Here is a 15,598-nt window from a genome sequence, read left to right on the forward strand (position 1 = left end):
TCATCGGTACTCTAGATAGACTACATGTAAAACTGTAAAAAAAAAAAACAGTCAGTCAGAGAGACCAACAAACCCCATATAGCCAAGATTATGATACAATCAATAACTTACTGTATATGCAGAACTATAAAGTTGGTCACACATACACACAGGAATAGCAATCTGCTATTGAAAGTGTACAGTTCACACTAAGCATAGCTTCAGGGAACACCGTTTTAAATTAAAAACAAGCAGCTCTTTCATTAACAGGTACTGAACCCTGCAGCTACAGTAACTCTCTAGTGCAGCAAAACAAGTCCTAAAACAAAGGCAATTCTGAAAACATGAGGGGTCTGTGAGTCTGGAGTGAGAATTAATGTGCTGGAGCTTTGTACTGTACTGTACTCCCCTCCCCCTAAGAGAATAGATGCTTCATGCCTCCAGCCTGCCCTGGACTGGAGGAGGGAGACTAAACCACACTATTTTTGGTGTCTTTGATGACACGCTTGAAAAGGCAATAGAGCTCTCTGCACCCTTTCAAACACGAGGATTACAAGTCAGTTATAAAGCAACACATAAAAAGCAGCACGTGCAGGAGTTTAAAACGGTCCTTTTATTCTGAGATTCCCACGGCGCGCACACAGTGCTTAATCTGTCTATCGCGGGAGCCACACGCAGTGAATTAAGAATAGACACTCTCATCACTCTCTTCACTGAACATTGCCCTTATACAGTAAAGATGTTCTCATGCAGTTTCCTTTCTTTGGTGAAAACCTTCTGAAAGTCCTTTTCTATTTGAGAATGCAGCCCTCTGGGCTCAAAACCCGAGCAGTCAGCTTCTCTTGAATTTATACTGAATGCACTGTAGAGATGAAATTAACAGAACAATATGTAACACACACTTATGTGTGTATGCGCTCATGACTGATAACATGCAAACAGAGCCCCTGACATATAAAAGCAGCATCTCCCTGATGCAAGTTGCTATGGAGCAGACTTTGAAAGGGGGTGGCACGGCGATATTAGGGGTTCGGTTGGCAGATGCTTCTGTTTTCCAAGACCACACATACATTGCTTCTAGAGGTTCAGCCTCCAAAGTGATGACACTCTCTTTGTGCAGCTCTTCACAGACATGGCTTCTTATTTCAAACTCCCCTGTTGAAAAAGTGCCATCCTGGTTGCTTGTGGTAACCCTAAATCCTGTTGACACTGCTATGGAAGACGGTTCTATTATTTTGTCAAACCCCTGTATACACCACCACACAGTCAGAGACCTTGAGCACTGCAGGGGCATACAGAAAGGAAGAGAGTCAATACCTCTACTTTAAAGCTTGCATGAATTCTGACAGGACAGATCGATTCGGATTTCAAAGCAGGCAATGTTTACAGCAAAATTCAACTGTCATCGTTCTGTGTGCAACAATAACGTGCTGATAGGGACTGGTGCATAAAGCTGCTCATCACAAGCACCAGTAGCATTAACAAGCGATACCCAATACTCCTGGCCAGTACGAGGCATGAGTCACGAAGAGCATGAGTCACAGAAACCAGGGCCAGAGTACACAGCTAACACTAACCAATACTTTATCACAGCACAGAAACCAGGGCCAGAGGACACAGCTAACACTATGGAAGGAGACACTTCTTTACAAAGAGTGGTGAGGGTATGGAATGGGTTACCTAGTCATGTTGTTGATGCTGAATCACTTGGATCCTTTAAGACCAACGTCGCAAAGTTTTGAGATCAGTCAGCCACTAGGAACTGGGCTGAACAGCCTCCTCTCGTTTGTGAGTTTTCTTATGTGCTTATGTTTTTTTTTGTGCAATTATTTTTCATTGATTTTCTGCTTTCAAACATAATACAAAAACAAAAGAGGGAAAAAACAAACAAAAAACAAAACAAAACAAAAAAAACAACACACAACTGCATTAGTGTATGGTGACAATAAAATAAGTAAATAAAAATATATATCGGCTAAATCATCTTATCAGCCATACAGCACACAGTCAATAAACTAAAGTACCTGCATTGGATACACAAAAAAAAAGAGAAAAAAAGGGAAGCTGGGTCTCAGACGATTGCAAAAACATACAGCCAAAAATAATAACAGGAATTAAGCAGAAGGAGCCGTAAGTTGTAAGGTGTCAAAATATGAGAGAAAGGACTGCCATGCATTGTAGAATTTAGTGCTAGATCCATTAAGAGTGAATCTAATTTTTTTTCAAGTTTGAGAAATTGCATGATGTCTCTAACCAATTCTAATCCAATTCATCAAAATAAGGCGGCGAGCCAGAAGAGATGCAAAAGCCAGTGTGCTGGATTGGAGTTTGGACAAAAGTAGACCATCCGATGCAACTCCAAATAACGCTATAAGTGGTATAGGGTCAATAGGCAAACTAAAAATTTTGGAGAAGGTTTCAAAAACAAAGTTCCTAAAATGTGGTTAGTCTAGGACAGGTCCAAAACATATGGATCAATGAGGCTGGTGCCTGCTTACATCTATCACATGTAGGATCAATATTAGGATAGATATTTGCCAATTTAGTTTTGGACATATGGATGCGATGGAGGACTTTGAATTGAATCAGAGCATGACGTGCACAAATAGAAGAGGAATGTACTCTTAAAACAATAGAATCCCAAATGTCGTCTGTAAAACTAAAGCCAAGGTCCTGCTCCCAGGCAGCCCTTATAGTAGCTATTGAAGGGCAATTTAAAGAGAAAATAGAATTGTAAATTTTAGAAATCATGCCACTACATTGAGGATTAAGTTTAAGTAGAGAGTCAATGGGGGATTCAGCAGGTGCACTGGGGAAATGAGTCACCTTACCACGCACAAAGTGTTCAATCTGCAAGTACCGAAAGAAATGTTTATTTGGAATATTAAATTTTTGAGAAAGTTGCTCAAAAGAAGAAAAATTATCATCAATATACAGATCTTTCACAAATTTCAGACCCTTATCATGCCACACCTGGAAGGAAACATCACTCAAAGAGGGTGCAAAATTATGATTCATAGCAATGGGTGAAAACACTGATTGAGATTGAAAACCAAAATTCTGTCTGAACTGGGCCCATATCCTAAGGGAATGCCTTACTACAGGGTTGGAACTAAACTGTGTGAGAGAAAGAGGCAGAGAAGAACACATCAATGCTGCTAAAGATGTGGGTTGGCAAGAGGCAGCTTCAATCAGTAACCAGGCAGGCCCTGTCTGCTGTAGATGTTGGTGAAGCCAGAATGTGAAACAACGAATGTTAGCTGACCAATAATAGAATTGAAAATTGGGCAAGGCCAAACCTCCCAACCTTTTAGGCCGCTGTAAGAGGGACCTGCAAATACGTGGGATTTTCTTATTCCATATAAAAGATGAAATTAGTGTATCCAGCGTCTTGAAAAAAGATTTAGGAATAAAAATAGGAATACACTGGAAAACATATAAGAATTTAGGTAGCACATTCATTTTAACTGAGTTAATGCGGCCAGCAAGTGAGAGAGGCAAAGTGGACCAGTGGATAAAATCTTGTTTAATATGTTCCACTAAGGGGGTAAAATTAGATTTAAAGAGATCTACATAGGACCTTGTTACAGAAATTCCTAGATAAGTAAATTTATCATAAGTAATTTTGAAAGGTAGATCAACAAATTGACAACGTACTGCCGCAGGATTGATTGGAAATAATTCACTCTTATGTAAATTGAGTTTGTATCCAGAAAATTTACCAAATTGATCTAGGGTAGATAAAATATGAGGGAGGGATGTAGAAGGGTCAGATACATAAAGAAGGAGATCATCAGCATAAAGGGATACCTTTTGCTCCAGGCCACCACGGACCACCCCACTAATAAGATGATTACAGCGAAGGGAAGCGGCAAGGGGCTCAATTGCAATGGCAAATAATAGAGGAGATAAGGGGCATCCCTGACGGGTTCCACACTGCAGAGAAAAGTATCCAGAGTTCATACTGTTAGTACAAACTGAGGCAACAGGAGACGTATAGAGTAATTTTATCCAAGAAATAAAGTTCTGACCAAATCCAAATTTTTGAAGGGTAGCAAAGAGGTAATCCCATTCCACGCGATCGAAAGCTTTCTCAGCATCTAATGAAATAACCACTTCAGGGTTCGGATGAGGCGAAGATGTATAGATAATATTAAACAAACATCTTAGGTTAAAAAAAGAGTGGCGGTTCTGGATGAAACCTGTCTGATCTGAACAGACAATAGAGGGAATAATTGATTCGAGCCTGCGAGCTAAAGCTTTAGCTAGAATCTTGACATCTGCATTAAGTAATGAAACTGGGCGATATGAGCTGCAATCGAGAGGGTCCTTATTCTTTTTTAACAGTAAGGATATTGAGGCTTGATAAAGTGTAGGGGGGAGAGATTGCGACTTAAATGATTCAGTGAACATAGACATAAAAAATGGGGAAAGTTGGGATGAAAATGTTTTATAGAATTCGACTGAAAAACCATCGGGTCCAGGAGATTTGCCACTTTGCATTGATTTAATGGCCTCTGTTATTTCCTCAATAGAAAAGGGCTCCTCTAAGCTAGCCTTTGATTGGGGGTTGATAGAAGGCAGGTCGAGGTTCTGAAAAAAAGAGTCAATTAAAGAATGATCCATAACAGATTCAGAAGTATATAAATTTGAGTAAAACCATTTAAATTGTTCATTGATAGCTTTTTGCTCAGTTGTAACAGAGCCTGATTGTGTTCGAATTTCAGTAATCAAGTGAGAGGCACTAGATTGACGCAGTTGGTGAGCTAAAAGCTTGCTCGCTTTATCACCATGTTCATACAAAACATGACGTGATCTGAGTATTTGTTTTTCTACACGTTGAGAGGCAAGTAAATCAAATTCCGTTTGTAGTCTTAGTCGATCCTTATACAAATCAGGGGTACAACAGCATACTGCTGATCCAGCTGGAGAATAAGATCAGTTAGCTCCGACAGTCTTTTCTTACAACACTTGTTCTTTTGAGCCGTGAAAGAGATGATCTGACCACGCAGGTAAGCTTTCATTGCCTCCCATACCGTAGTAATAGGGACTCCTGAGGAGTTATTCGTATCAAAAAATAAGTAATCTGTTCAGACATAAATTTGACAAAATTTTCATCCGAAAGCAGCAAACTACTAAAACGCCAAGGAGTTCTGGGTATAACCTGATTTGGAAAATTCAGTTCTAATATAACAGGGGCATGATCAGATATAACTATGCTGTGATACGTACAAGAACTAACAGCCGACAGCAGTTTATTATCCAGAAATAAATAATTAATTTATGAGAATGTATGGTGAACAGGAGAAAAAAAAGAGTACTCTCTACCTGTAGGAAATAAAAATCGCCACGGATCAGAAACACTGTAGTCTGATAGAAAGGATCGGATGGTTAATGCAGTTTTAGAAAGTGAGGTAGATTTCGAGCAACAGTTAAAGTCCCCACCCAAAAGCAAGTGATGTGTATATAAATCAGGAAGTGAGGCTAAAAAATTTGTAATAAAATCCCTGTCATCCCAGTTTGGGGCATAGACATTGGCCAAAATCATAGGAGTAACATAAAGTCTGCCTACAACAACAACATAACGACCATTCTTATCAGCGATAACTTCAGAGGCAACAAACGGTATGTTCTTATGTACTAAGATTGCAGCACCTCTGGCCTTAGCATGAAATGCTGAATGATAGAGCTGCCCCACCCAATCCCTGCGCACGCGGAACTGATCTGACATTCGAAAATGGGTTTCCTGCAAGAATGCAATGCCAGCATTTAAATGCTGCAGATGTGCTAGAACCTTATTTTGTTTCACTGGATGATTTAGCCCTTTTACATTCCAACTTACAAACTTGACACCAGTTCCTCTATTAGCAGACATCATAATAGCAAAAATACAAGATAAAACTATAGGCTGTAAAAAATAAGATCAGGGAAAAAAGATCCATTGTCACTTTTAAATAACATACTATAGATAGTACAGTTGTCTGAGACCCAATAAAAAAAAAAGAGAACGAAGGCAAAATAACTTGGATTAAACCACCCCCCCCCCCCCCCACCCTGGCAGCAACTCCCCAAACGAGAAGCAAGCCCACCCAAACATTAAAGAATTCCAACCCACTCATCAGGAGAACTCCCGTTCACACGTGTGTTATACAAACCTAAACCCACAAGTACAAGTGAAAAATTGTAAACCATGAAATACATTAATATATTATATATATATATATATATATATATATATACACACACACACACACACACACATATACTTATATATATATATATATACATATATATATACACACACATACATTCTTACACATACATACATATACACACACATATATACATACAAATACACACACACATATATCTTCTCTTTAAGAAACTAAAAAAGATTGAATAATTGGAGTAATTCTATTAAAAAAATAAAATTGAAAAAAAACACTATTTGACACTAGCAATACAGGTATCACGACCAGTATAAAGCAACCCAACTCTGCCCACTCAAGGTTTTCAGGCTTAATTAAACTACCAAATTAGGTTTCAATAAAAAAATATATAAATAAATAAAAAAAAGTCTATACAAATATCTTGATACCCCCTGTAACCGTCAGAAAAAAGAAAAAAGAAAAAATATAAAAATAGCCTACACGCACACACACACACACACACACACACACACACACAGTATAAACTGGCACACTGACAGAAAAAAAAAGGTATTTAGCACAAAAACACAAAAATGCTAAAATGACTCAAAATAAACAATCAATATGTGAAATTAACCAGTGACAGTTTAAAACACCCGCAATGGTTCTAATAACGATTTAGAAATAAGTACATTCTAAGAAGAAAAGTATACAAATTCACTTAAACAAAGATGTCCGTAGATCTAATCAACTATTTTCACTGACCAAATAAGTAATTGTACAGTGTATATAAAGACGCTTAAGTAACAAAGCTCAGTAAACCGTATGTTAGACACTGAAACCAGGGCTTAAAACCCTAATGAACAGTTCAGCATAGTCTACAAAACGTCATAACATATCGCTACTTATCTGTGCTGACTTCCAGGCAAGGGAGAATGTCATTATCATAGAAAGCTTCAGCCTCCTGTACCGAAGTAAAAATCAGATTCCGACCCTTGAAGACAATACGGAGCCTGGCTGGATAGAGTAAGCTGAACTTAATTCCCTTTTTAAACAGCCTTGTCTTTATGTCCCTAAAAGCTGCACGGTTTAGGGCGACATCTGAGCTAAGGTCTGGAAAAATAAAGATCTTTTGCTCCCGAAAGGTGAGGGTACCCCGCTCCCTCGCCAGCCGGAGGACAAGCTCCTTGGTCTGATAGCGATGAAAGCGGACGATCACAGGTCTGAGCCTTAGGTGAGGGTCCGGCCTCGGCACCAGAGAGCGATGTGCCCGATCCAGCTCCGGAGCCGATCCCAGCGCCCCACTCCCAAATAACTCAACAAAGAAATCAGACATAAACTTAGTAGGGTGCGAACCCTCCAACCCCTCTGGCAGGCCGATGATTCGGAGATTCTGACGCCTACTGCGATTTTCTAGATCCGACAACTTTTCCTTAATCGCCTTGTTGACAGCAGCAAGTGAAACACAAGAGGCCTCCAACTCACGAACTCGATCCCCGGTGTCGTCAGCCGAACGCTCGAGGCTATCGATGCAGTGTCCATGGGAGGCAACGGTGGTCTGGATGGCATCGATGGAAGCTTTAAAAGACGCAAACGAGTTTTGAAACTCTGCCGTAAGATCAGCGGTAAGGGCTGCGCGGAGCTTTTCTAGCTCGGAAACTACAGCAGACATCGAAACCAGCGCAGGCTCGACCGGGTCAGCAGGCCCCTTGGTAGTGGAATCCAGAGGTAAAGGGTCTGGCGTCCCTCGTTTAGGTTTATTTAGCTTTGACATCATATGGCAGGTGTACAGATATGTTACAAAAAATCGACACAGTGAAAATATATATTAAAGAATGGGTTTGATAACTAAATGTATAATAGTTTGTGGGAGCGAGCCTCACACGTGTCTAGCGTTCGACCGGAAGTCTATGTTCTTATGTTTTAATTAGCATTAGCCACATTCACCCTTGTGCCCTTCTCGATAGGTGTGGGATATACAGATTGACGCATCCTGTAAAGAAAGCAACCCGATTCCTCAATGCACAGTGAATGGTAACACCCCTTGTGTTTGCTTCTTGCACTTGACTGTATAATGAGTATATTTAATGGCATGTACCTGCCGGACAGGGATCTCTGAAAGGCTGCTGTTCTGTGACCCCCAGTCAGGACCCGCAGGGCCATTCTGTATTGAATCAGTACACCAGGCCGGGGGAAATTATTTCAGCCCCCCTGAATCAAGCTGTTCACTCTGAACTTGTAAGCTTTGTCAAAATGATCACACTGTGACGTTGAATGCTTCACTTTTTATTCAATTTCACACAAGAGCATAAGAAAATGTACGAACAAGAGCAGACTCTTCTATGCTCGCCTGGTCCCTAGTAGCGGACTGATCCCAGAACGCTGGCTCAAAAAGACTGCATAAGACCTGGATATGGTGGCTCATAAAACGGTGGACCACAAGTCCCATTCCCCTCAGTGGTTTACAGAAACCAACAAAAGTGCAACTCCTTACACCCCTGGTAGTGTAACGAATCTCCTGCCAGCGGTTGAATTGTTAATAATGCTGTCATCAGCTTAAGACTCACACTTCCCTCGACTACAGAGCTTGCTCTGGAGTTGAATGGTAAGACGTTCCTCTTTGAACCGTGTGGTTTGGTTGGTGTCCAGCCCTTACCTTTCTATTTAATGGGCTGAGATGCCAACTCATTACATTAGACCAAAAGAAACACCCCCATAGCACTCTAACCCACACCAGTTACAGTGTGCAGCATAAACCTTCATCAGACATTAGGAGACCAGAGTACCTGTATGATTCAAGTCCTTAAGTTCAAAACTAATGGTGCTCGATCATTTAGAATTGAACTACCCCAATGGACAACATCATTCAAGCATTCTCACAATCATAAGAACAAGTGGAATTTCTGCCTTGAAAGGTAAATATGCGAAGAATTACTGGAGTGCAGCACACAATGAGAAGCAATATTCACAGGGTGTCTATAATAGCTGGCTTTTAATAGCTTCTCCTCTCAGACTCCCAGAGATTTGTGTGAGGTCAAAAGACCATCTTCTACTTCACACACCCACACCATCCATGACTGGAGTGAAAACAAGATTAGAGAAGATATTTTGCCCACACTACCTAGCTGGCTGAATTACTTAATTCATCCTCCAGTCAAAGAGGGTGGGGGTTAATAATTTGTTATCGATTTGAAAGCTTTTTTTAATAACCATTGTACTCGCTCAAGGTTTCAAACAAGGCGCAAGTGTTAAACTGAATGGTGAAATGAATGCGGGGTAAAAAGGTATGTGATATAGCCATAAATAAGTATACGCTAGCTACTTGTGTACCACCAGTCAAGGGTGTGACACTAATTGCATTGGCTGCTATTTATTGTGAAAGGTGGCCGGTCACAATAATTACTCACAAAATAATCACACCGTTGAAGAGCGGTTACATAATGCACGCATTGGCATTTCATTAACAAGACCGGTTTACTGATTTGACGATTGTGAGACAAGATCGGCACAGGCTGGTTAATGACACATACCTGGCATTTTTAAAACCAACTTCCTCTTTTTAAAACCCATACAGAATGCTTGATTATTAATCAACCAAATAGTGACGTACAGTAGCCTGCATATCACATATCTCCTACTTATTAAAGACACCGAATAAAATACTAATTTCGGTTTTGCACTCGTATAAACCCAGAAATCAAAATCTACACCGTTTAAAATAATTAAGTAAAAGGTATTTAGACACATCCTATAATGACCTCACTATGGTCTAACACAACAATTATAACTCTGGTGATTACAGTTCCACACAGACCTCATGCATACCGGCATTTACTAAATCATTCTGTATATCGGAGATACAGTTAGATTAGTATGCAAGTCAGAATAAATTCGATTTTCTAAGGGATGCATATTGTAATAAAAATAGGAACATGGGAATATACTATATCCGTTTTATATTGGTATGCATTGCCATTGATTGAGTCACACAGGAGACCAAATCTGGACAAGATACCCGCTGGTTATGCAAAAGCATACTTATTCTCAATGCATTTGATACTTTTGCAAACAATTGCAATTATACTAACAATCACAATATCTGAATAACAGAATCGAACAACATGCAAATACATTGACAATAACCAAGCGATAAACCGGCACAACCACATCATCCCCACACTTGCCAGATCATTTACCTTCCGACAGCTCCAGTTCAAGCTCCGCCAGCTTCTCCCGCACCTCCGCGGGGAGAGTCATCGCCATCGCCGCTGTCGGCTCCATCAGCAAGAAACCGGCGGAACAGCGCTCAGCCATGCCGGTCTCTCTGGTAGATCCCTGGGTATCTATCTTCCTGGCCAGTGGCAGTGGGTGGTGGTTTATGCACACCGATACACTCCGCGGTTAGTAGAAAGCAATGCAAATCGGGGTGCTAAAAATAAAGGACCATTCAGCCCCGAGACTCGTCCTTTTCCGCTGACTTGCTCGGGGTGCTTTGTCTTTTTTTCCACTCCCCCTTTGGTTAACTCGCTCTTGCAAAGAAAACCAAACTAATTGAAGTCCAGCAGCTTTCTTCCACCGTCTTCCCTGTCACAGCGCCGCCATTGCAGCAGCAGCAGCAGCGCCCAGAACGCGGCGCGTGCACAACAAGACAGAGCTCGCCGGGCGCCGCTGTACAGTGATGCTACCGGCGCTATCGAATAAGAATAAATAGTTATGTGGTTTTTTTTGTTTGTTTTTTGTACTATCACAATACCCATGCGGTTCATTGTCTTAGTATTTTGCAAGTCGTATGACATCCTTATAGGTATCGTATACTTTAAGAAATGGATACCGGTACATTGTGTAACAACAAAAAAGTAACCCTTTATAAATGCACACTGCATACACCCTCTCAAGGTTAGCGAGCTTTTTGATGTACGAACTCGTACTTTAAAACATGCGATGTGGTGTCCCGTTGTCACTGATGTAGGATCCTTAGTTTTTGAGTAATAGGTTATACCACACCCTCTAAACAAACACTCCTAGCAGTGTTTCTAGGGTTTATGAATATAACATGTATGAATATAAGTCCTTTATGGACGTGTGCCCTGTCAATAAATCGAGCGTACATATATAATTACAATCCTACACTGTCATCGTTTTGTGAAAACAAATTGGACTGCATTCTTGTAGTACACGAATACAGCGTGTGTTAAATCTCTCATCGACACATCAGAGATTTTACAGAAATTCGATTCGGGGGGTTTACAGAATAGCAGTTTAAACTACCTCCTGGCCCAGTATGCCCAGCTTAAAAAAAACAGCGAACCAGCATCTCATAATCACCACTGCTCTAATAAAGCCTGCATTGGCTGTCACTTGAACTAATCTGTTCTTACTAGCAGGATAACAACTAGAGCAGAACACCTAAAGCCGATACAGGTATTAGGGAAGAAAAAAAAATCACATTGACTTTTTTGCCCTTCTTGTGAACGCGCCCAGTGAAACTCCTTGGACACGCCTATAAAAACCCCTGATTGCCTTCAACAACGCACCAAATTCGACCGGTATCTGCTGATTGGATAGTCCGTGCGACGCGTGCCCAATCCCGTTTTGTTCTCCACGGGCGCACGTGCTCGGAATTTTTGAAAAATAATGTGCACTGCAGGTGTTCGTGTGTGCGTGTATCCCATCTGTATTCTGTGTGTGCGGAGCTTCATTCATGTCACTCGAGGAGTGTGTGTGCGTGTCTCATCATTGATGCATGTGCAGGGGGACTCGGAGCCACGTGATCGTACAGTAGAACAGCTGACATGTGAGGCCCCATTGCAGGAATGTAGCTCCTCTCTCTGCACACCTCCGGAGAATCATATGAGCGCGTCATGTTGTGCCTGACTCTAGGATGCATCCGTTCCGCATCATCAGTGCTTTATATAGAGCATCCCTGGCGTTCACAGGCTCTGCATATTAAAAGAGCACCCATGCCCTTTGATCATCTGAAATGCAAATCCTCCATTCAAAGAAAATAGATTTTAAACTAAGCCTGGTTTAGAAACCCTTTAAAGTGGACCAGTGATAATGTTGCCTGTGCTAATAAGAGGTTAGAGAATGAACTGTAAAGCCTTGCTTACACACTGCCATAATCACAGCTAAAACACAAATATTATGTTACAAAAATGTTTGTTTTAAATATTTTCGTCTGCACATACCAGTATCGTATCTAACAGATGTTCAAAGAGAAACATGCCAGTTCACACACCTCTCCTTCCCCCTTAATAAAGCAAATGTTTCCATGCCTTCATTGCATTAGCATTTTCCCAATCCCTGGTGTGCATAATTGTAGCCTGCAGCACACAGACCGTGAGCACCACCTGCTGGCCACAGGCAGCATTATTATTATTTATTTATTTATTAGCAGACACCTTTATCCTGGGCGACTTACAATTGTTACAAAGTATCGCATTATAAAATATCACATTATAGAATATCATAATACAGATAAGAGCAGTTATGAAGTACAATAAGATCAAATTCAAGTAAGAGCAAAATAAAGAATACAGTAAATTATAAGAGCGAGTTGACTTAGTGCAGTTAAACCGTATAGTAACTATTTGCTTATATGAGTAAAGTCCAGTAAGAAAAGGTAGTAAGTATGATAAATGGATGAGAATGATTTAAAATCAGAACAATTACAAAAAACGTGAGTACAGTTACCTATAAGACTAAAATCAAATACAAGGTAAGTAGTTATAGTTATGAGCAGTAGTAGAATGCAGCAAGGTATGGAGCAGTTCATTGCAGGTACAAGCTGATGCAAGCACTGGTACAATTGGGTGCCATATAGTCCAGTATAGTCGAGAGTTGTGAGGTTTACAGATGCGGTCTGAACAGGTGTGTCTTGAGGAGGCGCCAGAAGATGGTCAGGGAGTGAGCAGTCCTGATATCCGTGGGTAGGTCGGTCCACCACTGAGGGGCAAGGGTGGAGAAGGAGTGGGCTCTGGAGTCAGGGGAGTGGAGGGGGGGGGAGTACAGCTAGTCTGGTGGAGGTGAAGGAGTGGAGGGGGCGAGCAGGGGTGTAGAGAGAAATGATAGTCTGGAGACATGACCTCCATCCTCCATGACCCAAAAAAACAAAAACTGTAGATGAATGCAAGGAAACCTTTAGAAAGTAGAATTGTCCCCAATACCTGTAGCAAATAATTTGCCGAGTGAAGCGAGGCAATTATTATTTTTTTTAGTATAACGGCTCAATCCTGTTTTTCTAATTGTAAACACAAACAATTTTGCTGGTGAAATTTTCAGTACATACTGAATTTATTAAGAGACCATTCATGGAAGTAGCACTGAAACCCAACTTTAAATAATAACAGAAGCATATCATATTAAGTCACTATTACAGAAGATTCTTGTTAATTGCATAGCCCAGGTGCCTATTGGTTTTATGTAAGAAGCGTTTGCAATTATCAGTAACATACAGTGTAACACATTTAAGTGTAGACCTGATAATTGCATACAACTGTAAAGTACATTTCTTTTGAAAATGTATGTTCCTTATTCTGGTTAAATGCATAAAAGTATTAGGCACACAGCATATGCGGGGCTGGGGTGGATTGGGCTGGGAGGTGCCAATGTGAAAATTGTTTTTTTTTTATGTTTTAGTATTTCCTATGGTGCCTGTACTACACTGATGCATCTACTGCAACTGAAGCAACACAAAGTGTGAAGCTTTTCCTGCTACAGCCTGCAGCAGAGGAAGGTTCTGGAGGTCATCTGTGAACTCTGCTGTAGTTTAGGGGAAACAGGAAAGATGTGTCTGACTTTATTCACCAGTTTCTTTTTCGTACTGCTGTGTATTTCAGGGAAGAAAAACGCTAATATACGGGAAACAGCACTCCCTATGGGCTGCTGGGAGCACATCCTGTGGCAATTCTAGCTGTCACATTTATGTACACTCTCTCTCCATCATTGTGTAGTGCTCCCAATTCATCCACCCTGTATAATTCTGCATACTTAAGATTATCCAACATTGTCTAAGTTAACGCAAGAACCATCCCGGGATGCTGGGGAGGATTCAGACAGTATGATGAGCATTAACTCTGCTGCTGAAATAACTCCCAAGAGTGAAAGTATAAGGTAATGTAGGTCAAACTATTAGCAGAGGGAGAAGGGAGAAAGATTTGTTTGTACAGCACAGTGCATGAGAGAGGGTGCGTCATTCACAGGCCTGAGCAAATCTAGGCGATTTATTTTTGGAAAAGTAAGTTGACAGTCTGTTAGCATTTGAATTTGATACTTGGGGTATCCAAGAGGTTTTTTTTATTATTTATTTATTTGGTTTACTTATTTAATTTACAGTTGTTTTGCAGCTTGTCAATTCAATTCCCATGAAAAATAAGGGAGACTGACAGCTTCCCCTCACAGCTTTGCAAGCAAGACAGAGAGAATGAGAGAGGAGACCTTTAACAAAAACAGCTACAAATTCAAAAAATAGATTCCTGTCACACTTGGGAAAGTGACAAAGACTAGAATGGTTGGGTCCTAAAGAGAAAATGGATGCTGGCAGAATACCTTGTGAAGAACTAAACAGTAAGGGCAGACCCTGCGCAAACACAGGCTTGGTGAACACAGCCTGAGGACCAACACAGACCAGCACACAAACTGGAAACCAGTGCGAGATGAGAGATGCATGTTGCACAAAAGCATCACATAAGTATTTCATACTGATAACTGACAATTGACATACAAATTGAGTTTTCCAGGTATTTCACTTTGCAGTATTGCATTTTTTTTACACTGGAATACCTTTGATCCTACATTATGGGTTTACTGGCCCAGAAGGTCATGTTTGGATAAAAATATTAAAAAGCCTTTGATTTTATTTATTTAATGTTTTTCACATTCTCTTTTATATAGCAAGAGTACCACTTTTCCAGTTGTGATGAAACATGAAAACAAATTTCTTCACCACAAATTGTTAACCTGAGAATACTAAATTGGTCTACCTGTAATACTTACATTTTAACACTTCTCTAGAGAACTGCTTTTCCAATTGTGATGACACATGCGTTGTTGGGAGCATCACAATTTGGGGGCGTTTGGAGTCTGTGTGCCTGTCACACTTTATAATAAAGCACGGCACTTTACCAGAAGGGTCTGAATGGATTGTTCTGGGGTCCGTTCACAGTGGCTGTGTTCAAGTTCTTGTCCAGGATCCAGTTCTATGCAGGTACTGAAGTTCTGTATAGTTGCACTCCCCTGCAGGCCAGGTTGCAGATTTCCTTTAATTTATTATTTTTTTTTTTTTTACAGATGCCTCAATCTGTACTTGAGAATCGACTGCACGGTTGTGGTGTTTCGAACAGTAAATCTTTGTGCTTTTTTTGTAAACGGACGCCAGATCAGTTCTGCGAAGTGCGATCACTGCAGAGCTGACACTGGGCTCCTGTTTAAACTGCAGAGGCCGTGGATACAGCGATGGAGATGCCTTGATG

At 40.7% G+C, this 15,598-nt stretch overlaps 1 protein-coding gene across 4 annotated transcripts in view; it reads right to left on the reverse strand.

The window, feature by feature from the left end:
- LOC117406140 (disco-interacting protein 2 homolog A-like) overlaps window positions 1–11,043 on the reverse strand; it is a 133,244-nt gene extending 122,201 nt beyond the window's left edge. For 2 of the 4 annotated variants that reach the window (XM_059032033.1, XM_034009995.3), the window contains exon 1: window positions 10,325–10,982. In XM_059032033.1, coding sequence (XP_058888016.1) covers window positions 10,325–10,442 — 118 coding nt within the window. In that variant the 5' untranslated portion in view covers window positions 10,443–10,982. Of the gene's footprint in view, window positions 1–10,324 lie in introns of all 4 variants that reach the window. The other 2 variants (XM_034010015.3, XM_034010061.3) reach the window with 2 other exon arrangements.
- Between the last annotated feature and the right edge of the window lie 4,555 nt (window positions 11,044–15,598).

This window comes from Acipenser ruthenus, chromosome 10 (assembly GCF_902713425.1).
Source record: "Acipenser ruthenus chromosome 10, fAciRut3.2 maternal haplotype, whole genome shotgun sequence".
NCBI lineage: Eukaryota > Metazoa > Chordata > Actinopteri > Acipenseriformes > Acipenseridae > Acipenser > Acipenser ruthenus.